At 44.6% G+C, this 26,037-nt stretch overlaps 1 protein-coding gene across 2 annotated transcripts in view; it reads left to right on the top strand.

Moving 5' to 3' along the window:
- Positions 1-26,037, top strand: part of LOC139053001 (pre-mRNA 3' end processing protein WDR33-like) — a 219,859-nt gene that overhangs the window by 141,394 nt on the left and 52,428 nt on the right. For both annotated transcript variants that reach the window (XM_070530135.1, XM_070530134.1), the window contains one exon: positions 20,430-20,522. In XM_070530135.1, the coding sequence (XP_070386236.1) occupies positions 20,430-20,522 (93 nt within the window). The remainder of the gene's footprint in view (positions 1-20,429; positions 20,523-26,037) is intronic.

Genomic DNA, 26,037 nt, shown 5'->3' with positions numbered 1-26,037 from the left:
AAGTCATTCTGGAGAGATGCTCGGTCAGAGATGTTGGTCACAGTACAATAAATCACACAGTCGTCAGCGAACATGCGACTAGGAGACGATACATGCAGTGGAAGATTGTTAATGTATATTGAGAAAAGAAGTGGTTCTAAAACTGAGCTTTGAGGGACACCTGAACTGACAGGGAGGAGTTTGGAGGAGAAGTTGGATGAACGATCAGTAAGGAATTCTTTTATCCATTGGTACTACGTGAGGATCCAAGTTCAATCTCGGTAATTTTATTAGTAAGCGGTTATGAGGCACTATGTCAAAAGCTTCAGAGTAGTCTAAAAAGGTGGCATCGATTTGAACGTTGTTATCAAGATTAACGTGAAGATCATTAACCCTTTCAGATGCCACTTTATCCCGTTGATTGAAATGTTGCTTTCACCACATCTCTTGCATCTTCAGAATCATAAAAAGTGTACAGCTGCAGAAAGATTAAGAATTTTCAATTGTTTAGCGAGTTTTGTCAAGTTTACAAAATTTCGACTCCAAGCAAAAACTCACTACAGGAACACGTAATATGAGAACATGTACTATTTCGTGTTTTGAAAAGCTTGAAAACCACTTATCCAGCCACTTGAAAATTATGCCTGGTGCATGGCATTGTAAAAAACAATGAAAGAAATGAACCCGCTACATACAACATACTGACACAGAGTAAAAACACCCAGCCATCTACCTTCCCACTCATTTTGCTAAAACATTCTGCACATTATTCAAAATTGCAGCACAGTTCCAATAATAAGTGTTTCAAGATGTATGAAACACATTTTAAATATCATTACTTTCATCGGTGCTTTTGCTATTGATGCGCTCTCCTGCTGTGCACAGTTGTGTAAACAGTGTCTCAAAGGGTTAAGGAAGATAGCTACAGTCGCCGACTGATTTTTTGGACTCCAAACATTCAGATATGCTCGATTATTCGGTCTGCTTCGCGGCACCGCCATTCTCCCCATAGACCTTGATGTATAACTGCCGAGAGTTCGGACATCTTGCAACCTCTCGTCAGATTTTTCGGACACTCCTTGAGCGGACTCGATTGAGAACACCATGCACCGACTCTAACCGGTGCATGGTTCAACTTGCTGAACGCCATTTTTGATTTGAACGAAGCCTCCTTGCTGCCCCACGAAGTGGCGTCACTGCAAATGCCCGCTCATCATCATCGTTTCTGCCTGGTTCGTAGCTACAGCAGTTCCCGCCTCAGCTTAGTAAGCCATGTCAAGACAATCCAGCAGCTGATTTGCTTCTTTCTTCGTGCTCGACGCTGCGAGTAGGCCACGTTTTTTGTTTGTGTGACTGGTCTCGGCGTGACGGCGTGGTGATGTTTGCTTTGAGTGCTGTGTTGAGGTTGCGGTGATGCAATGCGGCATACGGAAAAATCTCGTCAAGTGTCTAATGGCACCGACAGCACTCACGCGGACTGCGCTGGAGAATGCTGGCAAGCGGTTGCCGGGAGGCCTAGGATTTGTCGCCTTCCGATGTGCTCCCTACTGATGCTGAAAATGTTCTGCCGAGACCTGCGCAGTGGTTGCATTGCGATTCCGGACACCGTCTCATTTGACAGTTTCACAAGTGCCGACCCTGCTGTGCTGACATGCGCAGAACTCGGCAACGGCGAGATCATTCATCAGGTTTTTGCTGCACGGCCGGACGATGACTTCGAGTCAGAAGATGACACACCGTGTGCTACGCTGCCATCGCAAGCGGAGCGTGTCCTTTATGAAAGGGTACACGCGAGCGCGTGGCCCGTGCTCTGCGGAGGCTGTTTAGAGCGCCACCAACAGGCAGCAAGGGAAGCACGTCTGCTTGTGGCGTCATCTGTTGGCGGCTAGAATAACCAGGCATGGCCGATAGGCAAGCGCCTGCTAGAATTAGCTGCCCCCACCCCCCTCCTCGTATGACTATTGCGCAAAGAGCGGGGCCTGCAGCGCAACGTCTGCTCCTAGCAAACCGCGTTGGATACACAGGCGCACTAGAAACGTGGAAGCGGCAATATACGCCCGGTAGTTATTAGGTACTCCTGGCGTACCTATAATAATGCGAAACATTCTAGGGCTTCTTCCCTCTGAACTTTGTCCGTCCGTCCGTTTTTTTGTCTGTAACGCGTGACACAATGAGCTGCATGCATAGGTATACATGATGTTCTACTGAGGTATATATCAGAATGCCTTATCACTGTGTATGACTAATGAGACATGATTTTTACTATATATAGTGAGTACTGAGAGGTATAAGTGTAAGTAAGGTTAATAAAGACTTAAGATTAGTTACAAGAAAGATAGTTAAATCTAACGGCGATTAATTTAGGGTAATTATGAATACTGAGGCTAATTAAAATTAGTTTATGCTAAATTATTAGACTAATCCAAAGTTACTAAGGCTAAATCAACGGAGCCGAATCAAGAATTAAGTTTTCCTTGAGATTAGTTAGACCTAATTAGGTATTATTAATTACAAATATAAACACCTTCGCCATAACATTAACTAACGTTAATTAGCCAAATGTCATCATTATAGAAATATGTAAGCCTGAATAATAAATAAAATACGTTTATTTACCTAAGCTGAAGTTTCACTTCAGTGCACTTCTGTCCTAAACCGCTACAAATACGGTGCGGTTTATTCATACTATTGAGGGGGGGGGGGAGGCAAGCAGGGCTCCATACTGCAAAAGAAAGTATGCAGAAACTCTACTGAAGTTGTCAAAGCGTGCATAAGCATTCCCCCAAATTTCAACTTGGCCCACTACCAAATTTAAGTTGGCCCACCCCAAAATTTCAAGTTGGTCCACCGCCAAATTTTAAGCTGGCCCACCGCGAAATATACTTTGGCCCACCCCCCCCTATTTAAGTTGGCCCACCTCCAAATTTCTCCAAATGTCAAGTTGGCACATCCCCAAATTTTATGTTGGCGCATCCCAAAATTTAAATAGGCCCACTCCCATATTTATGTTGGCCTACCCCCAAATTTCAAGTTGGCCTACCTCCACCTAAGTTCGCTTCCCCATGCATTTTCTGTGGACCCTATGTATCTCTAGGGTTAGTCTCTCTAATCAATTTTTTTCAATTGTTCCTCATCGCTTATAAAGCTACCAATCATCTACATTTACATTATTATAATAATAAATGTCGTAAGTTCGCACATTGCACATTCTTGTGCAGATACAGGGAAGTATACTTTTGGCGTGGCGGACAGATCTTGCTTCGGTACTCCCCAAAGAATGCTTCTGCATTGAAATACGCTGGGAGTGCCTATTAACTTGCATGAATATGTTGGTCCTTCCACGCTCCCAATGTGCTAGCGTACCAATGCGGTTTGCTAGCAGCGTCTGGTTGCAGGTCCCGCCTGTTGCGCATCCACCTGGCATGGGAGGCAGTCCACAACCGCTTGTCTATCAGCCGAGCCTGCTTATTCTGGTCGCCAATAGATGGCGCTACAAGCGCACGTGCTTCCCCATGCTGCCTGTTGCTGGCGCTCTAAGCAGCCTCCGCAGAGCACAGGCCACGTGCTCGCGTGTTCCATTTCATAAAGGACCACCCTGTACAAGCAGTGAATGTGCTTTCAGCCACCTATAGTGACCGTACGACCCTTTCCGAGATTCAAGCTTATCTGATTGCATGTAAACAGAACAGCATGCAATGGCGCATTCACGATTTCTTCAAGCCTACTGACGAGCCTGAATAAGTACGTGGAAATAAAGGATTTCTTTTTTTTTTTTTCTTAATCTGCTTTTTCGGACACCTGTTTATTCGGGCATTTCCGCAGTCCCCATGAGGTCCGAATAAATGGTCGGCAACTGTAGTTGTTTCACATGAAAGCCCTTTATGAAAACTGTGTCGAGAAGGATGAAAGAAGTTTACTAGTCTAAGAAGTTAATGAAATGGGGTGGAAGTTTAAGGGGGAATCTTTGTTACCTGCTTTGAATACTGGAACGATCTTTCCCACTTTCCTATCATCCGATAAGGTACCTGTAGACAATGATTGCGAGAACAACGGAGTGAAACATCATCATCATCATCATCAGCCTGGTTACGCCCACTGCAGGGCAAAGGCCTCTCCCATACTTCTCCAACAACCCCAGTCATGTACTATTTGTGGCCATGTTGTCCCTGCAAACTTTTTAATCTCATAGAACTGAGGTTAAGCAGCGCGAAAAAGACGAGGACACAAGAAAACAAATACCACAGGCAAGCGCTGTCTGTGGTATTTGTTTCCTTGTGTCCTCATCTTTTTCGCGCTGTTTCACCTCATTTCTAAGCATGAACCAAGTAGCCCTCATCAAGATCTTACTAATTCTTAATCTCATCCACCCACCTAACTTTCTGCCTCCCCCTTCTACGCTTCCCTTCCCTTGGAACCCAGTCCGTAACCCTTAATGACCATCGGTTATCTTCCCTCCTCATTACATGTCCTGCCCGTGCCCATTTCTTTTTCTTTATTTCAACTAAGATGTCATTAACTCGCGTTTGTTCCCTCACCCAATCTGCTCTTATCCCTTAACGTTACACCCATCATTCTTCTTTCCATAGCTCATTGCGTCATCCTCAATTTAAGTAGAACCCTTTTTGTAAGCCTCTAGGTTTCTGTCCCGTAGGTGAGTACTGGTAAGACATAGCTATTATGCACTTTTCTCTTGAGGGATAATGGCAACCTCCTGTTCATGATCTGAGAATGCCTGCCAAACGCACCCCAGCCCATTCTTATTCTTCTATTTCCGTCTCATGATCCGGATCCGCCATCACTACCTGCCCTAAGTAGATGTATTCCCTTACCATTTCCAGTGCCTCGCTACGTAATGTAAATTGCTTTTTTCTGCCGAGACTGTTAAACATTACTTTAGTTTTCTTCAGATTAATTTTTAGACCCACTCTTCTGCTTTGCTTGTCCAGGTCAGTGAGCATGCATTGCACTTGGTCCCCTGAGTTACTAAGCAAGGCAATATCATCAGCGAATCGCAAGTTACTAAGGTATTCTCCATTAACTTTTACATCCTCAATTCTTCCCATTCCAGGTCTCTGAATACCTCCTGTAAACACGCTGTAAATAGCATTGGAAAGACCGTATCTTCCTGCCTGACGCCTTTCTTTATTGGGATTTTGTTGCTTTCTTTATGGAAGACTACGGTGGCTGTGGAGCCGCTATAGATATCTTTCAGTATCTTTACATACGGCTCGTCTACACCCTGATTCCGTAATGCCTCCATGACTGCTGAGGTTTTGACAGAATCAAACGCTTTCTCTTAATCAATGAAAGCTATATATAAGGGTTGGTTATATTCCACACATTTCTCTATCACCTGATTGATAGTGTGAATATGGTCTATTGTTGAGTAGCCTTTACGTAATCCTGCCTGGTCCTTTTCTTGACAGAAGTCTAAGGTGTTCCTGATTCTATTTGCGATTACCTTAGTAAATAGTTTGTAGGCAACTGACAGTAAGTTGATTGGTCTACAATTTTTCGAGTCCTTGGCGTCCCCTTTCTTATGGATTAGGATTATGTTGGCATTCTTCCAAGATTCCGGTACGCTCGAGGCCATGAGGCATTGCGTATAAAGGGTGGCCAGTTTTTCTAGAACAATCTGCCCACCATCCTTCAACAAATCTTCTGTTACCTGATCCTCCCCAGCTGCCTTCCCCACTTGCATAGCTCCCAAGGCTTTCTTTACTTCTTCCGGTGTTACTTGTGGGATTTCTAATTCCTCTAGACTATTCTCTCTTCCATTATCGTCGTGGCTGCCACTGGTACTTCATAAATCTCTATAGAACTCCTCAGCCACTTGAACTATCTCATCCATATTAGTAATGATATTGCCAGCTTTGTCTCTTAACACATACATCTGATTCTTGCCAATTCCTAGTTTCTTCTTCACTGCTTTTAGGCTTCCTCCATTCCAGAGAGCATGTTCAATTCTATCCATATTATACTTCCTTATGTCAGCTGTCTTATGCTTGTTGATTAACTTCGAAAGTTTTGCCAGTTCTATTCTAGCTGTAGGGTTAGAGGCTTTCATACATTGGCGTTTCTTGATCAGATCTTTCGTCTCCTGCGATAGCTTACTGGTATCCTGTCTAACGGAGTTACCACTGATTTCTATTGCATACTCCTTAATGATGCCCACAAAATTGTCATTCATTACTTCAACACTAAGGTCCTCTTCCTGAGTTAAAGCCGAATACCTGTTCTGTACCGGGATCTGGAATTCCTCTATTTTCCCTCTTACCGCTAACTCATTGATCAGCTTCTTATGTACCAGTTTCCTCCGTTCCCTCCTCAGGTCTAGGCTAATTCGAGTTCTTACCATCCTATGGTCACTTCAGCGCACCTTGCCGAGCACGTCCACATCTTGTATGATGCCAGGGTTAGCACAGAGTGTGAAGTCGATTTCATTTCTAGTCTCGTCATTCGGGCTCCTCCACATCCACTTTCAGCTATCCCGCTTCGGAAGAAGGTATTCATTACCCACATATTATTCTGTTCCGCAAACTCTACTAATAACTCTCCCCTGCTATTCCTAGTGCCTATGCCATATTCCCCCACTGCCTTGTCTCCAGCCTGCTTCTTGCCTACCTTGGCATTGAAGTCGCCCATCAGTATAGTGTTTTTTGTTTTCACTGTACCGATCACCGATTCCACGTCTTCATAGAAGCTTTCGACTTCCTGGTCATCATGAATGGATGTAGGGGCGTAGACCTGTACAACCTTCATTTTGTACCTCTTATTAAGTTTCACAAGACCTGCCACCCTCTCGTTAATGCTATAGAATTCCTGTGTGTTACCAGCTATATTCCTATTAATCAGGAATCTGACTCCTTGTCCGCTAAGCCCCGGTAGCACAGGACGTGCCCGCATTTTAGCACTATATATGCTTCTTTTGGCCTCCTAACTTCACTGAGCCCTGTTATATCCCATTTACTGTGCTCTAATTCCTCCAATAGCACTGCTAGACTCGCCTCACTAGATAAGGTTCTAGCGTTAAACGTTGCCAGGTTAGTATTCCAATGGCGGCCTGTCCGAGTGAAACATGCGATAGATATATGCTTAGTATTCATTAGGATCTTTGAGTTAATTTCGTCTACACGAGAACTAGTACATAATTTGTTTTTCTGGTTTTTTCTGTATTTGTTTTTCTCTTTCTTCAATTATTGACAGTATACCTTCTATTGAAAATACAATGGGTGGCATATGCGATGTTGGGTTAGTAGGTAGTGGAAAGTCTGAAGTGGTAGTTTGTTTTGTAAACATGGGAAAAAAGTGCTGTGTTGAAAATATCGGCGCATTCCACGTCTGTGGCGGTGTCGCCTGCTGCATTCGTCACGCTGATAGTATGAGCTTCTTGAGCATTTAAGATGTGCCAGAACTGCCGAGGATTTTGAGTAAGTAGCTGGGGTAGGTCGACGTTATAAAAAAGTCTTTTTAGCAGTGTGAACGGCACTCAGGTAGGCATTCTCTGACATGTAGTATTTTGACCATGCCTCAGAGCTTCCATGACACGTGGCTAGCTGGAAGCGACGTTTCTTTTGGTCTTCATGCTTCTTTAGAGTTTTGGTGAACCATGGCTTATTGGTGTGCATACCGTTAAAACCCACATATAATACGAACCTGCATATAGTACGAGGTTAAATTTTTGGGACACGAAATGGAAAAATAAAAGTTTTATTCGCATATAATACGAGTTCGGAAAACAAGGAAAACATTTATTTAAATTGCACTCCACACTTCAATCGCTGTCTTCCTCAGCTGTGCTCTCTTCAAATAGTTCCTTGTTGGACATATCTTCCCAGAGGTATTCATCCTCTGTGCCATCGAGCACATTCGAGATGCCACACTCCTTGAATGCACGACACACAAGGTCCTCTGCTATGCTGGCCCATGCGTCCACAATCCACTTGCGTAGCATGGCTGGCGAAGCCCATTTCAGCTGCCCGGTCGGCATCACTGCAAGCTCACCTGAGCGCATCCAATCTGCGTAACACCACTTGATCGCGTGCTTGAATGGCTTGTTCACGCAAGCATCTAAAGGCTGCAGCTGAGACGTCATCTCAACTGGGATAATGACGAGCTCAGTGCCGGATTCACGCAACAGTCTCTTTACTGAGTCGGCCAAATGACAACGAAATGCGTCCAGCATGAGGATGGACGGGAACGACAACGGTGCGCCTGGCCGCCTACACCAGATGAACTTTATCCAGTCGAGCACAAGATTCTCGTTCATCCAGCCTTTCTCGTGGCATCTCACCACCACATTTTTTGGCAGCTCCTCACCTTTAGGCACTGTCTTGTGCTTGAAGACGACATAGGGCAGGAGCTTGTGTCCGTCTGCCGTGCACAACAACATGACGGTAACTCGCATTTTCTCGTTGCCAGTGGACTGGACATAAACTTGTTTAGAGCCCTTTTCATGCACAGTGAGGGGCGATGGCATATCCAGATAAACCGGCATTTGGTCAGCATTGCCAATTTGCCCTAGCTGGAAGTTCTTGGACTTGCACAGCGAAATAATGGGGCACTGGAAAGCCACAAGTAGCTCTTCAAACGATTCGGGCAGCTTTTGTGAAATAGAAGTTCAGCGGCATAAGGAAAATGTAGCGATAAATCCAGTGCTTGCTCGCTTTGAAAGCCGAGCTCGGTAGCCCTTTTTCTCTTGCAAGCTCCTTTGCTTTTGCCTGCATAAGCTCCACGCTCACAGCTAGATGCGCGGCTCGCTGTTGGCGTATGAACTCTGTCAGGGCGAGTTCAATTTCCGGGAATGTCCCAGTCTTTGGGCCGCGAAAGCTTCTTCACATTGTGAGGTTCCACTCTGCGTGCGGCTAGGGCTAAAGGCGAGCTCCGGATCTAGCCCCACACAGTCGCTCCGTGGTACTCCCCAGCCCATAGCGTGGGACTCACGGCTACGTCGGGTTCGAACGAATAAGGCAACGAGCAGCGTCAACTGTAACAGTCTTTATTGCTAGCAGCAATAAAGAACATTGGCAGAACAACGTCCTCCCTGTAATAATAACAAATAGGCTTGCCTCGTTGCCTGGGTGGGTCAGGCATATGAGGTCACTCACAGGTTGCAGCAGGTGATCTCGTCCCGGGGGCGTAGGTGTCCGGCATCCAAGAGAGTGAGTCTCCCCCGGTGGCACGCTTTTGTGCCTTTTTATCATTTGCGAGGGGAGATCCTCCTCGCCCGCCGGATATTGCTCCTTTTCCCGTGAGCCAGGGGGGGGAGGGGGGTACGCGCATCACGAGAGCAACGAAGAAAGGGAGCTTGCGTAGTGCCTCTCTCCCTTGTCTGTGCTGGCTCGACGCGTCCACCACGTGCGAACGAGACGACGCAAGTATGCGGGAGGAAATGGGAGCGGGTGCTCCCCACAGCGTTTTGCCGCACACAAAAAGGGCTTCCTTCTGTCGACACCACCCGCGAATGCTTCCCTCGTTGACGGCAAACTGCCTCCCGGCCGCACTGTTGCCTATGTCCTGTGCAGCTAACATAACATTTATCTTGAAAGCAGCCGAGTATTGTTTTCGTTATCCAGACATCTTGGTCCTTCAATTCGGTATAAAAAAGATGCACTTCAGGCGCCCCATTGTCAGATGGGAAGAGGACTTGGCACCCGGAGGTGCCGCGTCCCAGAGCTTACATGTACTCATCAACCCAACATCATTCAATGCATTGGCTCCGGAGCTCCCACTTTACCCGGGCTGCCTGGACGGGGGGCTTTGGTTCGGGCCAGCGGTCTTTCCTGGACAAGGGGGCTGCTGTGGTGCAGCACAACTGAGTTACTGCACTCAACACACAAACAGCCATGTCGGTCTTACAGGACACAGGCTTGACTGACGCTCAGACTGCCTTGATGCAAAGGAAGTCAAGACATGCAACCATGGAGACCACCAGAGCCATCCGCGGAGCAGCGCAACCATACGACGACGCACCACGACCGGTTCCAGCTCTGGGTTCATCTGAGCCTAACAAAGCCCCGTAGATCGACTGGCACACACGGCCAAGTCAAGTGACCTTAGGAGCATGCATCATAACTTAATGGAGAGCTTTCCACCTGACTCATAAAAAATCACGGCAGGACAAGCCCACACTTCGAGAAACTTCTTGTCGCCTAAGCAATGCCGCTCCCTAGTGAGATAAAACCAGACCTCCTTCCGTGGTTTCGCAAGCACTTCGTGAAGGCCCGGCGCCCGGCGCCCGTCCCCCGAAAATTGCATCGCAGCATGCCAACCAAACTTGGTATGAGCACTCGGTGAGAAGAAGCACGAACTGGTTGGTCGCCTGATTTGGCAAAGGGTGCAAAAATCGAACCGTCTGATATGGAACGCTTGGGAGCTTAAAGAGACTAGCAATCCTTTGGAGAAGAGCTGCAGGAAGCAAACACTGCGTACAGATATGAACAGAGTCCTCACGACCGCCACAAAAGGGGCACACTCTACAAGCCGGAACGGCTGTGAAGCGCCTGTAACTCAATGGCAGGCACCCTCGCGCCAGGCGGTACATGAACGTAGCTCGGCTAGCGTCGAGGAAACTGGCCGTAATGAGCTTCCAGTTTGGCCTGTGGATGCACAGATCATAGCTTTGGCAATGCGGGGGGGAGACCTGGGGTGTGGATATCGACTAGTTCTTGGATTGGAGTTGAAACTACGTCGATGCCGGGGTGAACCTTGCGGAGGCTTACCAGAGAATCGGCAGCCGCCACACAAATGGTGGACGGGGAACCTGAGCGAGGAACACAGTGGGAAATGTGCTCTGCGAAAACAAGTGGGGTTGGGTGCTAAGAAAGGAGGAAGTTAAGCTTCGCGTTAGGAGCATATCCGAGTTAAGAGACCACCTGACCTGTAGTGCAGTAGCCACAATGTCCAGTTCGGGAATTCCAAGTCCTCCCCTATCCCCGGTCAACTTGAGCACCTGCCTAGCTACACAACCAGTTGTCTCTTTCCAGAGGAACCGAAAGAGGACCCTCTCCAAGATAAGCTTGGTTCGGGTTGGAACAGGAGACACACACGCCAAATACGTCAGGAAAGAAAATAGAAGTGAGTGAAGAATTGTCGCTCGAGCAGTCAATAGGCCTGACAACACACTGAATTCCTCAATCCAGGTTTCAAGCTTCTCCTTAGCCTGTTGCCAGTTTTCAGGAGAGAGACTGGCTGGTTTCAATCGGAAAACTACAATGCTCAACCGCATTTTCACTGGGAGACCATGAACGGGCTGCAGGCTGGACGGAGTGGAGTTCCAAGTACATGGCTGCACTTTTCGATCTATTCAACCTTGCACCGCTCACCTTGCAGTAACTGTCTGTGACCTCCAAGAGGCTGCAAGCTGATGGCTCGTCTGGGACGACAATGGACAAGTCATTCGCATAGACAAAGAGTGCAACCGGAGGGGAACCGGGTGAGAGGAAGAACTTGCCAATTCTACTGTCACAGGACAGCATGCACGTCGCGAAGCGTGATTTGCACGTGTGCTGCCAAGGTACAGACTCAACAACAAAGAAACGATGCTGTAGTCACGCAGCAAGAATGAAACCAAGCCGTAGCCACGCAGCAATAACAAAGCCAGAGCTTCTAGCACAAACTTGTGACAAATTTGTGTTCGGATACATATGTTGACGCAGTATGAGGCAAAAATTTGGGACACTAATAACAGGAAAAAAACTCCTATATACACAGGTTTTTATATTAGTTATCCTTGGTATATGTTTGTTTACGTATTCATTAATTTTGTTTTTAAATAGTGTCCAGCTTTTTTTTTTTAGGTGAGTGCATATGAAATAATGTCTCAAAGCTTGAAAAGAAGTAGCCTAACTTGTAATTAATAGCTTCGTAGTTCATTTTACCATATAGGCATATAGTTTTGTTGGATTTTTGTTGTCGCATGGGTTGAAAGGTGAAGGTAGCATGGATTACTTTATGATTGCTTACTTCACAGACGTAAGTGTCAGGATGGCTGGTTAGTATAAGGTCAAGTACATTAGATGTGTCTTTTGCAACGCGCGTAGGCTCTGGTACAAGTTGAGTTAGACTGAAATTAAGGCACACATTAACAAATTCTTTACCAACATCGTATGGTTAAAGCACTATTGTTAGTCCAGTTGATTTGCGGAAAATTAAAGTCACCAAAAAGCAAGATCTCTGCATTAGGATGTTTTTCATTAAGTTCGCTCAAGATGTTATTAAGTTTATGCAAAAAAATCAGGAGTGTTATGTGGTGGCCTGTAACAAACGCCCAAGAGAACAGTCTTTGGTGAATCGCAGCAGATTAGCCATGTTATTTCCACGTTAGTCTCAATGGTTGCAAGCAAGCATGATAAATGATGACGCGTGGCGATTAGCACACCGCCACCTCCTGAGGTTTCGCGGTCTTTCTGGTAAAGGCGGAAGTTGGGCAGATCAGCAAGAACCTCGGTACTGTCAGTCAGCCAGGTTTCAGTTATTATCTTCAAATTACTGTTAGACAACAACACGATGTTAGACAGAATATCGCATTTGGGAAGGAAGCTGCATGCGTTGGCAAAGATTATGGGAAAGCGAAGGTTCGCTCGTGTCGACACAGTAGGGCAAAGGGCTTTCCCTCGTCGAGCTGGTTGCTATTGCAATTCTTTCACGCTATGTGTGTGTTCTTCAAAAACATTGTGCTTATTATCTATGAACAGAGTTTTAAAGCGCAGGGAGTAAGGTGCCAATTTCCTTTTTGCAAGTGCAACGAAGTGTCTGTGGGCAAATTGAATAGGTTGTGTAAAATCCTCACCAACGTTGAAGTTCATCCCTTTAAATTTTCGACCGTTTGAAAGAACAAAATCTTTTTTTTTTATGAAAGGTGAATTTCACTATTATGGGGCGGTTGCAATTAGCTGCACAATTGCCCAAGCGATGCAGGCGCTCGGTTTCTCTCAGGTCAAGCATGATGCTCGCATGTTCGTAACAGTGGTCAGTGAATACAGTCTCCATTTGCGTGAACGACCCTGAAGACTCGGCAACACTATAAGAAATTAAATTTTTGCGCTGAGGATGGTTCTTGGCATCATCAAGATGCGCTTCCAGCCTCTGCATTGTATGTGCTGCACGGGCAGCATCACTCTTCACGCTTTCTATATGAGAACGCTTTGGTAGTGGGTCTCCAGGTTAGTCATGCGCATGCTCAGATCAGATATTGCCTTGTCAGTTGTTAGTAACTGAGACTTGAAGCCTTGAATCTCGGTGATCACTTGCGATTGACCTGCGGATAGGCTCTTAAGTTCATTTAGTACGGCTTGACTATCAGGTCCAGGATTAGTTTCGATGTCATCCGCCAGCAACAATAAAGAGTAACACAACACTGAACAACAATGGAAAGGTAGCAATGTGGGCACGGCAGCTGCAACAGAAAGTAATTGCTTGAATACTTTGTAGAAAGACTGTGATTTACTAACCTGCATGACGAACATTAGTGGATTAGCGTGCTGTGTTGAAGCATAGCAGCCGGGCCCACAAAATGCCTCTGTCCGCACCTACTCTTCTATAGCTGATGGGCGAATTGATGTCGGTGGCGATAGGTATTCCAATCGCAAGTCGAGTGATGCTGCCGGGTACAGTGATGCTGCCAGACACAAGAACGGTGTCAACGGCCTGGAAGCAATGCTACCATCCATCGGGTGGTAGAAGCCAGTTCTATCGTAGTCCACGTGCCAGGCAGGATGTGGTTGTGTGACGTCTGGAGAAATCGTAGCCAGGGCAGGGAACAGAAGGTGGATGATAGTGTGAACTGACACCGGCATGACGAAGATTAGTGGATTAGCGTGCTCCGTTGATGCACCGAAGCCAGGCCCATTGTGGCAGTAATGGAGAATAGCCATGAAAGCAGAAGAAAGACAGAAAGTTCTCTGCCGACCATAAATAGTCCATCGGCTGGTGCTTGTGCAGACAAGTTTAGTCGGTGTTACTTGAAAGTCCAATGATGTCAGTTGATGATGTTGGGCTTGTCAAAGATGGACTACTGCAGCCAACAAACCACTCCTGCATCCGACGCAAACGCATGACACTTCTTCCTTTACTCTTGTTGAAGGTAAACCATGGGATGTTTGGCTGAAGGCATTGGACCCAATATTTCTTTGAAATTTTTAGGAAATCTCCTCTGGCATATAGCACAATTTTACTTATTGAGATGAAATACTGTAAGAAGTGGACGTTGCTTACATTGGAAATCAAAATGCACAATTGGCTAAGTCACAAAATTTCCGTAATAAACTTTTTAACTGATTGCTTTTGCACACGTCTTGCCATAAACAAATTGAAAACAGTGATTTAGCAAGGTGCATCTACATGGAAAAAATTTTGAAACAAGCACTAGTTTTGAGACATGTGGTGTCAAATCTGCAGTAAAAATGTAGTGCTGTTCGAAAAGTGGAATTGGGTAGAATTTTGCTGCATGCCACAGATGGTTTTTAAACATTCTCATAATTATAGAAAGATAAGCTGCATAGTTTGCCATGTCAGCATGTTGTTTGCCACTACTATTCCAAGGGGCCGAAAAATGGAAAGTACCACATTTACTCGCACAATGAACACGCTCGCATAATAAACGCACCTCCAACCTTTCTCTGCAAATATGTTGATTTTTATTTTCTCCCTACAATAATCATACCTCCAACTTGGCTCCTGTGCAATCCCACGATCGAATGGCTGTGCTGTAGTTTTTTGGAGAGACTAGAATCTTTCACTCTAGCACATGTGTTTAGAGCTAGCGCACTTAATCTCGATGCCCATTGATGGCAAAGCCATGATAAGAGAACATAGGTGCGAAGCATGCGGTAAGAACCATTACCACATTTGCTTGACAGAAAAAGTGATTGCGATAATGCTCAGCCTGTTGTCACCGCGTGCTTGTGCCGCCTGTGCCAGTGGAGAAGCACCTCGCCGACTCACGAGAGAAAAAAAACGGCAGCTGGCTCTCTGCAACAGTACTCAACACAGTTGACAGGCTGTGCTCTGACTTAAGGAGATGGCCAGTTGCAGTGCGTGGGAGAGTCCAAGCAAACGAGGGGCAGCCGGCATGTGGTTGGCATAGCGAGCATAGTCAGGCGTAGTGCCGAATCGGTGTGCCCGTCGCTCGCTTTTCTGCCCGTCTTTGGCTTTGTTGTGCGCAGTGGACCCCAAGTCGAGATTCCGATGAAACCTGGCAGACGACTGAGGAAAAACTGACTTCTATCCTTAGTGAGTGCCTAACTGACCCCCTTTCCCCTCACGAAATTGAACGTGCACACCGTTTAGGAAGATTCGCACCTAACAAATGTCGCCTTATCATTGCAAAATTTTTGAACTTCAAAACTAAAGACCTAATACTCGCCAAACGCAACAGCCTGAAGGAAAGTAAGGCCACCATTAGTGAAGATTACTCGGTCGCAACACGTCTAGCACGAAAAAAATTGCTTGACATTGCGAAAATCCAACCTGGATCCCCAACCCATAAGTTGCGCCACAACAAGTTACTTATGAACAAGAAATCTTACATGTACGACCCTATCACTGCCACTGTCATTTCCACTGATACGAAAAGCGCACATGCCAGCTCGCCCTCTGCTACTATCTCTGCTAATACTTCCTAGGGACGAGTGAGGGGTAGTGGCCAGACATCCTAGGTTTCAGTATCGCTTCTTTGTACTAATATCAGAAGCGTCCTTAACAAGTACGACTCACTCACATCATCAATCGATACATGTTCTGCTAAAATAATCGCACTAACCGAAACATGGCTCACTGCGCATGTCTGCAATGCTGATATCTTCGTCAATGCTCACCACTTCTCATTCTATCGCTGTGATCGTAGCACGCAGAGAGGCGGCGGTGTGCTTCTCGCAATTTCCAATGATATACCACCATCATGTATACACGTGCAACTGAACTAGAATTAGTATGGTCAGCAATAACACTTAATCATCAAAAAGTTGTAATAGGGGTATGCTACCGTCCACCTTCGTCGTCACCAAGCTTTAGTCGAACGAACTTTATGACGCTGTTAACACCGTTGCAACACGCTTTCCTTCATCATCGCTGTTCCTACTTGGCGATAATAATTTACCAAACATCACATGGAATACCGACCTCCCTTTAATATCCCAACTCTCACCTCAAGCTCGTGACTTTTTAGGTGTGTGTTCAGTATTCTCACTCGTGCAGATCTGCGTTCAGGCTACTAGAATAACAGCTACCACAGCGAATACACTAGATTTAGTCTTCACTAATCAACCCGATATAGTATCGCCTGTAATGTACCTGCCAGGAATTAGCGACCACTTACTTCTACAGTTCGATATTAAACTAGACCGTCCGAAAACTAAAAAGAAGAAAAAAAATAGTACGAGACTACTACAGAGCAAATTATCAGGCCATAAATAATGCACTATCTTCGTTTATTGGTGTTTTCCTTAATGGCTTTGAACACCGTAGTGTACAAACTAATTGGAACATGTTCACAGCTATATTCAACCATCTAATTGAACAGTACATTCCTCAACGCACCATTACAACTCACACAAACTCTCCCTGGTACAATAATTACATTAAGCGTTTATCAAATAAAAAAAAAGCGTCTCTACCGCATTGCAAAGCTTTCACCCACAATTGAACGCTGGGCATCGCATACTGCGGCGTCAAACACATATGTGCAAGCCCTCAAAGACGCCAAAAAGCACTTCGAATCACAGGTTCTCCCTTCAATGCTTACCTCTAATGTTGAAAAATTTTGGCGTGCAATTATTCCTTCGACTGACAACAGCCTTGCCTTAAAGGGAAGCTGAAGAGTCTGTCGAATTCAATAAGACGCTCATATACGGATGCGGGAACCTTATAAACCATGTAGGTAAAATTTGGGTTTTTTTTTTTCAATTAGGAGCGACGTAATAGTCGCTTGAAATTGCGCTGTTGCTCCGCCCCCCGTCGAATGCCGCGTGCTGCTGCTCACGCTGACGATGCGAGCGGAGGCCGGAAACCGCGGTGTTGTGGCGTCAACTCTAGTGTTTCGTTCCTTCACAGCGTCCGCGACCGTGCCTGACCGCGCTTGTTTCTGCGTGCGTGCCATCGTAATCTGCTTCGATCGACCCTGCATTCCTTTGTTGGTGCGTCTACGTGTATGTAGAGTGGTAGTCAACATGCGTGGTAGTCAACGTGAGTGGTAATCAACGTGAGTGGTAGTCAACGTGGTAGTCAACAGATGAAGGTCACTACACGTACTGCATGAACCGGGAAGCTTTTCACACGTTTAAACCATCTTTGTAGATTGCCGACAGCTTTGGACAGCGCACAAATGCCGACGATCGCATCCCCGCTTACGTTCCACGAGGAGGCATGCAGGCAAACGAGCTCACTAGATCGGCGAAAGATCGGCAAGATCACTAGATCGCTTTGCAAAAAACATACTCACCAAAGAGCATTTCCAACACAAGGAGATCCCAAGACTTCGCTTTCATTCGCGTCAAAAGCACTGCTCGCACCAGCATCGTTTGCTTCTTCGAGAGGCCGGCTCTTCGCAATCGGCTCGTACATGTAGGGAGTAACGCCGAACTCCTCAGAAAAACGCAGTCTCTCAAAATTTTCCATTACCGTCTCAGAAAAACAGCACCAAACTACCTGGCACCGCGCTTCATGTGTAGCCGCAGCGGTCGGTTACTAGAGTTGACGTCACGAGGCGCCCGACCAATCACAGGCGAAAACGAGACGCGCGAGCTGGGCATGTCTGCTGCTGCACTTTTCGTCGAAATAAAATATATTTGCTCTTTCTTTCGCTCAATTTCGATACGATATTCGAATTCGGAGGGTTGAAAACCATTATGTACAGATGTTCACTCATTTTTTCTGGAAAACCTTTTAGCTTCCCTTTAACAGACTCTTCCGGTGTTCCAATTTTCACAATTTCACAAAGAAAATTTCACAGCCACATCCAGCACACATATACCAAGTACACAGCACCGTAACTATGTTACCATGCCCTCCATAATTGTTGCTCCATCTGGTGTCGTTAAGCTTATTGATGGACTAAGCATTCATTCTGCTCCCGGATACAACTGTATTAACTCGAAATTCTTAAAAAACACTTTATATTATTCTTCCATTATACTATCCAAACTTTTCCAGCAATCCCTTGACCATTGTACGCTAACTAATGAGTGGAAAATAGGCAAAGTGATTCCAGTGTATAAATCCGGCAGCAAAGCATCCCCTAATAACTATCGTCCCATCTCTCTCACCAGTACATTCTGTAAAATACTCGAACATATTATTGTTACTAACCTGGTTAATTTCCTTGAATTGAACTCATTTTTTACGTCAGCACAGCACTTTCGGAAATCTTACTCCTGTGAAACCCAATTAATATCATTTACACATGCACTACACCATATTCTTGACAAATCATCACTAGCTGATTGTATATTCTTAGATTTTTCAAAAGCATTCGACAAGGTGTGTCACAAACTATTACTTCATAAACTAAAACAACTTAACATAGACGGTAACCTTTTGAAATGGATTGAATGTTTTCTTCTCAACCGCTCGCAATTTGTTTATGCCAACGGCATTAACTCCGGTTTTATAGAGGTCCGTTCAGGTGTTCCACAGGGTTCCGTCCTTGGACCCCTACTGTTCCTAATTTACATTAATGATCTTCCCTCGCTTATCAACTTCCATATCCATCTATTCACTGATGATTGTGTCATCTTCAGAGAAGTTACCAATGCTAACGATATTGAATTGCTTCAGTCAGACCTTACCACGATAGGGAACTAGTGCAATGAATGGTTAATGGAGCTCAATATTAACAAATGCGAAGTCATGTGTGTTTCTAGGAAAACATCTACAATACCGTCATACTACATTAACAACATGTAGTTGGAATCAGTTTCTTCATATAAATATCTTGGTGTTTACATCACTTCTAACCTAAACTGGTCTCTTCATACTGAAAACATAATCAAAAACGCTAATCGCATGCTTGGCTACCTACGTCGCAACTTTTTCAACGTACCTACTAATTTGAAACTTTTGTTATATAAAACATTAATATGACTCAAACTCGAATACGCAACTCCGGTATGGGACCCTGCTCATGAAAACCTAATCACTGACCTCGAGATGGTTCAAAATAACTCTGTACGTTTTATTCTTGCTAACTACAACCGCACAGCGACTATCACTAACATGAAATCTAATCTTTGCCTCCCATTGCTGGCATCTCGCAGAAAAGTGTCTCGTATTGCCCTCTTCCACAAGTTGTACCATCACCATACTCTACGAGATCACCTCATCCCCCATCCAATTTATGTATCCCGTTGCATTGATCATCAGTACAAAGTTGGTATTTTGTCATGCAACACAAGAATTTTTTACAATCATTCCTGCCGCGAACCTCGCGTGACTGGAACCATCTTCCCACTGAAGTTGTAAGCCTTATTAATTATGAACAGTTCCGTGAAGCCTTAGCTAATATTGTATACACAGGTGCCATTTAAACACTCATGTAACCAACGGTCTTTGTCTTCTTTTTGTATTTACCACTCCCCCTCTTTAATGCCCTTGGCCCTGGGGGGTATAATAAATGAAATAAATGAAAAAAAAATATATGCTTGCTGTGGGACAGAGAATTTATCTGCTCACACAATGGAAGCACTGATCAGGCATTAATAAACTTTGACCCGCCAATGACCAGAACAGTCAAGGAAAGAGACGCACACGGCATACTTGTCAAAACAACGGGTGCCGAAAAGTAATGCTTCAGCATGATGCTTGCACTATGGTGTGCCTCGTAATCATGTCGTGATGTGGGCACGTAAAGCACTTAATCATCATAGTATCCCAAGAGATGCCTGAAACCAAAAGTAAACCCATCCCTGTTTTTGGCATGATACGCTATTTTTTCCAAAACACCAAAAGATAGCCCACTTCTCATGATCCCACTGCCCTATGCGGGTGCCACTGCCACTGCCACCAATGGTGACCACGGCAAAAATTGGGTCAGTTAACTACTGGCGGAGACAAGGAATAGTGCTGACTGTGAAGGACAGTCATCTTTGCTGTAATGGTGCCCCTGGCAGAAAGTAGATAGGCGAACGTCCGACTATGCGCGTCACGACATCATCAACATTTTGTGCAACAGGGATAGTGACTGTTTTCTTGAAAGTTTTGAGGAAGGCTGAAGAAGGGCATTATAAACAAACCTTTACAACCTTTGGCTGCAATGTATTTTTTTTTTAACTTTCCTTCATTGTACACCTAAAGTTAGCCCACACCCTGTTTTCATCCGCTTTGCACAATAAATAAATAAATAAATAAATAAAATAAAGGCCTTCGTCCTGCAGTGACCATACATTAAGCCAGTGATCACAATGAATGTACCATGAAAAATTTAGTAGGTGACTGGAGAGCCTTGCCCGATTTTCCAGATGAGCCGACGACTACACCAGCATCGGCCACGCCTAACATACCTGGCATGGGACTGGAGCAGAGCACCCTGGAGGCTGTGCGAGCTCTGAGCGGTGAGTGTGTGCACTGGAATGGTGCCGCCTTTTGTGACAACTTGCACCCCGACTAGTGTTTTGGTTGAAAATAATGCCACAGGAAGTTGTCACAATGGTTCTGTACAATTGTAAGATTTAAGGGCCCTTAAATCTACCTTGAAAATAAATGCTCTCCTTGACTTCTTTGAAAACTAGCTTTGGGAGTGAGTTTTGAACATTCGAAGTAATAAACTCAGCATAGGGGCTATGCCATAGACACTGTCTATTGGGAAACAGTCCGCTTCACCAGATGTTTCCAACCCAGTCCAGAGTCGGTGCTCATGGGCCGAGTTTGTTCGTCTGCCGCCCCAAGCAGTGACCTGTATTGTCGTTGTGCGCTGCCCCAGTGTACTGGATGGTGACTATGTGGTTACTCGTCCCCCAGCGCCCTTTTGTCGCACAGAGTTTCCTTACTCTGCACCTCCACCAAAATGCCATGGGAAAAGATATTAATGAAAATATATTTACAAACTATCTACAGCGAGTTGCAGCACTGCCAAGATAGCGGAAAGACAATCATTACAACTGTCTTTTTTGTTCCCCCAGTAGCCAACATCGTCTTTATCATGTTGCTCACAGTCCCGTGACAATATCTTCTTTTGAGGGGGTCGCTAGACGATTGCAATGTGACTTGTCTACAGCCACCAACGACAGGCTGGCTTAAATTTATATCACTGTTGCCATTGTAGAGCTAGACAAAGTCAGATCAAGAAAACAAGCTCTGCCACCATCTTGTTGTTTTGCTAATTGATTTACATCGCAACCACCGGGTTCTGTTTTCGAGCCCTAAGCTCTAAAAATGCTTGGCGGAAAGTAAGTTTCAGCCACTTGGCTTTAACACATCAAGTATCTTAATTTTGCTAAGTAGGACATTGCTAACAACCATGCAAGAAAGTTACTGACATCACCAATGTGAGAAAGTTGGAACAGAATAGAGACCTGAAGAGCTTGAAGAGTATGCTGAAATCGGCAGCTGCTTAGCATCAACAAATTGCACCTAAGGAAAAGGATATTTTGTGATTTTTTGGTATATGTGTACAAATAAGGTTTGTTTCCCTCTCCTTTAATTTTGCCTTTCGGCATCCTTAAAATCCTTGAATTGTCCTTGAATATTAAGTCATAAGTGCTGTACGAATCCTGCAATTGGACACCTCCCTTTGGTGCTGACAGTGTCCGGTTCATAGAGCTCCCTACAACCACACTACTAAAGGCAACTCTGGTGCGAGTGTCTGTGGGAGCTGCGAGCACGGCTGCTCAGCCATCGTGGGAAGGATGGTCAGCACACAGATTTGCCTAAACTTAGTCCTTTTGGCTTCAAGTGGCTTTGTAACTTTTCACATTGTTCAGTTCCAATGAGATATTGCATTACAAATGCAGCAATTTGAAGTAATTCTGCATGTGTGCAAAATCGTTGCCTTTTGTGTTTAGAAATGTAGGACTGCTTTGAAATTTTTATGATAAAGGTAGGTGAAGTGCAGTTAGTGATGCCGAAAAACATCTGAAGCCACAAGCACGAAGATCACACAAATCTATGCACTACCACCATCATTCCCATGATAACTGAGCGATTGCAGCGCTGAGTTACACCCGTAGCGGAGACGACTGATGTGCACAGGTGCAGACTAGACTCGCGAACAACTTCTGTAGCAGTGAAGGGAAAGCTACAGGGGCAGACCTTTTGCACAGGCGTTACTGCACCAGGTAGTCCAGCACCGTATGGCAGTGCTCTTGGTTGGCTTTTGGTTTCTTGGAACAGATACTGAATCTCTGCATAGCTTCCCCATGCAGCAGTTTCGAATTTGCCCAAACATGAAAGAAAGAAACAGGAAAATAAGCATAACTGCGAGTCGGCCTAGTTGGAACATATTCATATTTATACTTTTTGTGTGCAAACAAACAGGGACGAAGAATAGGGCAACACAAGGACGAGCGCTTTCTAACAACTGGTTTTATTTTTGAAGAACTACTTACTTAAATACCCACAGAACTGCGCGATCTAGTGAACAGAGCACGCCTACAGCACATACGATACCCACTGATCTGCGCGATCAAGTCAAAAGAGCAACGTCAATATTACATATGACACTTGTGATAAAAAGACGTGGACAAAAGCCACCCGGTCATACTAAAAACAGCAAAGTGCATAAAAACAACTACTCACAATAAAATGCGTTAAAGATGTGATGATAGAAGCGAATTTTCTTTATCTAACAATGAAACAGAAGGATGGCTGACGCATTTTTATTTTTGTTTTTCAATCCAGTATGCTTCCACGATTTCCCTAGCGGTTTGATTCCTATGCCTGTACAAAATGTCTGTGCTAGTAACACAAGGGGAGCAACCATGTTCTTGGCAATGCATTGCCAAATGCGTACTAGGGCGACCTTTCAGGCTAGACAAGTGCTCCCTTAACCTAGTGTTAATGCATCTCCCAGTCTGCCCTACGTACACGTGACCACACGTCATAGGAATCTGGTAAACAACGTGCTTCGCGCAAGCAACAAATTGGTTCTTGCGCGGATGTTTAACATGCATTCCTTCTGTACATCATCCTTACTTTCGAACTTCTTTTTAACCTTGGAACACACACTACCTATCTTGTTTTTTTGCCAAAAATACCACTTTTACTTCATAACTACCAGCCACCTTCTTAAGTCTGTGTGAAAGGCCGTGCACATACGGAATCACTGAAACATTGGAATCTCCATCCTTCTGCCTTTGATTCTTTGTGCGTTGTCCTTTATCCTTGTTAAGTTCTTTCATTAGTCTAGCACACGTCGCCAGCATCACAGCGAGCGGGTACCCAGCCTTTCTCAACCTGTCAACTTGCTCAAAAAATGCAATCCTTACAGTGTGGTGACATGACTTCAACAACGCTGACCGGAAACACGAAATGACTATTCCATTCTTCACAAGCCTGGAATGGTTTGAGGCATAGTTCATTAGCGGTTTTCCAGCTCAGGGTGAGAAAGACCAACACACATGTTCCGGTAGGAATGTTAACTTGACATCAAGAAACTGTATCAGGTCAAAGGTAGCTCCCATCCTAAGTAGCATATTTTTTGGGGAAGCATAGACAGAGAGTTGGCCAAAGATTTAGAAGGTGTAGTAAGTAAGGTATACAGATATGTCGATGACTACTTGATTTTAGGTTGCCCTGTAGACAAGGGTGCTTTCAGAAATAGGGTTGTAGAAGCCTTCAATTCTCTGGGAAAGGGCTTAACATTTACTTTGGAAGTACCGGTAGATAATAAGCTACAGTTTCTTGATGTCAAGTTAACATTCCTACTGGAACATGTGCGTTGGTCTTTCTCACCCCGAGCTGGAAAACCGCTAATGAACTATGCTTCAAACCATTCCAAGCTTGTGAAGAATGGAATAGTCATTTCGTGTTTCCGGTCAGCGTTGTTGAAGTCATGTCACCACACTGTAAGGATTGCATTTTTGAGCAAGTTGACAGGTTGAGAAAGGCTGGGTACCCGCTCGCTGTGACGCTGGCGACGTGTGCTAGAATAATGAAAGAACTTAACAAGGATAAAGGACAACGCACAAAGAATCAAAGGCAAAAGGATGGAGATTCCAATGTTTCAGTGATTCCGTATGTGCACGGTTTTTCACACTGACTTAAGAAGGTGGCTGGTAGTTACGAAGTAAAAGTGGTATTTTCGGCAAAAAACAAAATAGGTAGTGTGTGTTCCAAGGTTAAAAAGAAGTTCGAAAGTAAGGATGATGTACAGAAAGAATGCACTATTAAACATCCGCGCAAGAACCAATTTGTTGCTTGCGCGAAGAACGTTGTTTACCAGATTCCTATGACGTGTGGTCATGTGTACGTAGGGCAGACTTGGAGATGCATTAACACTAGGTTAAGGGAGCACTTGTCTAGCCTGAAAGGTCGCCCTAGTACGCATTTGGCAATGCATTGCCAAGAACATGGTTGCTCCCCTTGTGTTACTAGCACAGACATTTTGTACAGGCATAGGAATCAAACCGCTAGGGAAATCGTGGAAGCATACTGGATTGAAAAACAAAAATAAAAATGCGTCAGCCATCCTTCTGTTTCATTGTTAGATAAAGAAAATTCGCTTCTATCATCACATCTTTAACGCATTTTATTGTGAGTAGTTGTTTTTATGCACTTTGCTGTTTTTAGTATGACCGGGTGGCTTTTGTCCACGTCTTTTTATCACAAGTGTCATATGTAATATTGACGTTGCTCTTTTGACTTGATCGCGCAGATCAGTGGGTATCGTATGTGCTGTAGGCGTGCTCTGTTCACTAGATCGCGCAGTTCTGTGGGTATTTAAGTAAGTAGTTCTTCAAAAATAAAACCAGTTGTTAGAAAGCGCTCGTCCTTGTGTTGCCCTATTCTTCGTCCCTGTTTGTTTGCGCACAAAAAGTATAAATATGAGGAAAATAAGTTTTCGACACTTGGTGGTTTGTTTTGTCTTATTTTGCTGTTTTAAATAAGGAAGGTGTATATGTTTTGTCTTGCGTAACTCAAGCTCATGTGCAAGAAAATGTGGCACTGTTTTCAGAAGTGCTTTGCTTGTGCACGCCATGCCTCCATAGCCTTCCCTTCATTGCCACAGAAAGTTGTCCAGGAGTGTACCCTATGTGCATCTTGAGAGTGGAAAACATCTAGTGATGAAGTAAAAGACAAATTGGTTGTGTGCAAAATGAAAATAAAATTTAAAAAAAATAACTGTTCTAATCTGACGTCTTTCTTTTGAATACGTAACGGACATATATGGCCACTTGTTTCAGTAATGAGGCAGACAACATATCAGGTTCCTTCATTGGTCAAGCCTGCGTGAGCTGAACTAAAGCAGCACAAAAAATGAGGACAGAGACAAAAAAGGCACTTTTCCTTGTTTGTGGCCTTTCCCACGCCTTCAGCGATGAACCAGCGGCTCCAGTGCCTTGGAGCAGCTTTAGGTGAACAAAGCAGTTTGACAGAAAATCATGAATGGCATGAGCATCAGCTTGATAAACAAAGTGTTACTTTCTTAGAGCTAGGGCCACAGTTTTCATCAGGTTCCCACCATAGCACTTGCCTATCAATGTTTCCTGCATGTTTCTTGCGTGTTACCACAGTAGAATTGGCCACTCTGACCAGTAAGCTTTCCATTGCACAAAAAGAAAAAGAAAGACAGGCATCACAAAAATTTGTTGTCAATAGTGTGGCAAAATCAAAGTGGGTATTGAAACCTTCTTTAAAGCCTCCTTTACCAAATTTTATGAAACTGGGCAGTATCGTTTGGCTATTTATACTGATTTCAATTCATTTGTATAATAAGCCAATTAGTTTCAAAGTTAATTAAAATAACTTACTATTGTTTCCTATAACAATGTAGCAAAGAATACACAACAAAATATTGCTTTAGGCACATAGGTAAACACTAGGAAGAATTAGGTTCACAATGGTAGGAATACATTTTGGTATGACAAATGTTAACGTTTATACACCACTTTGAAGTGCTGTGTTCAAAAT

Source organism: Dermacentor albipictus, unplaced genomic scaffold, assembly GCF_038994185.2.
Source record: "Dermacentor albipictus isolate Rhodes 1998 colony unplaced genomic scaffold, USDA_Dalb.pri_finalv2 scaffold_51, whole genome shotgun sequence".
Lineage (NCBI taxonomy): Eukaryota > Metazoa > Arthropoda > Arachnida > Ixodida > Ixodidae > Dermacentor > Dermacentor albipictus.
Note: the sequence above shows the minus strand (reverse complement) of the source record. Positions and strands in the feature narration are given on the sequence as shown.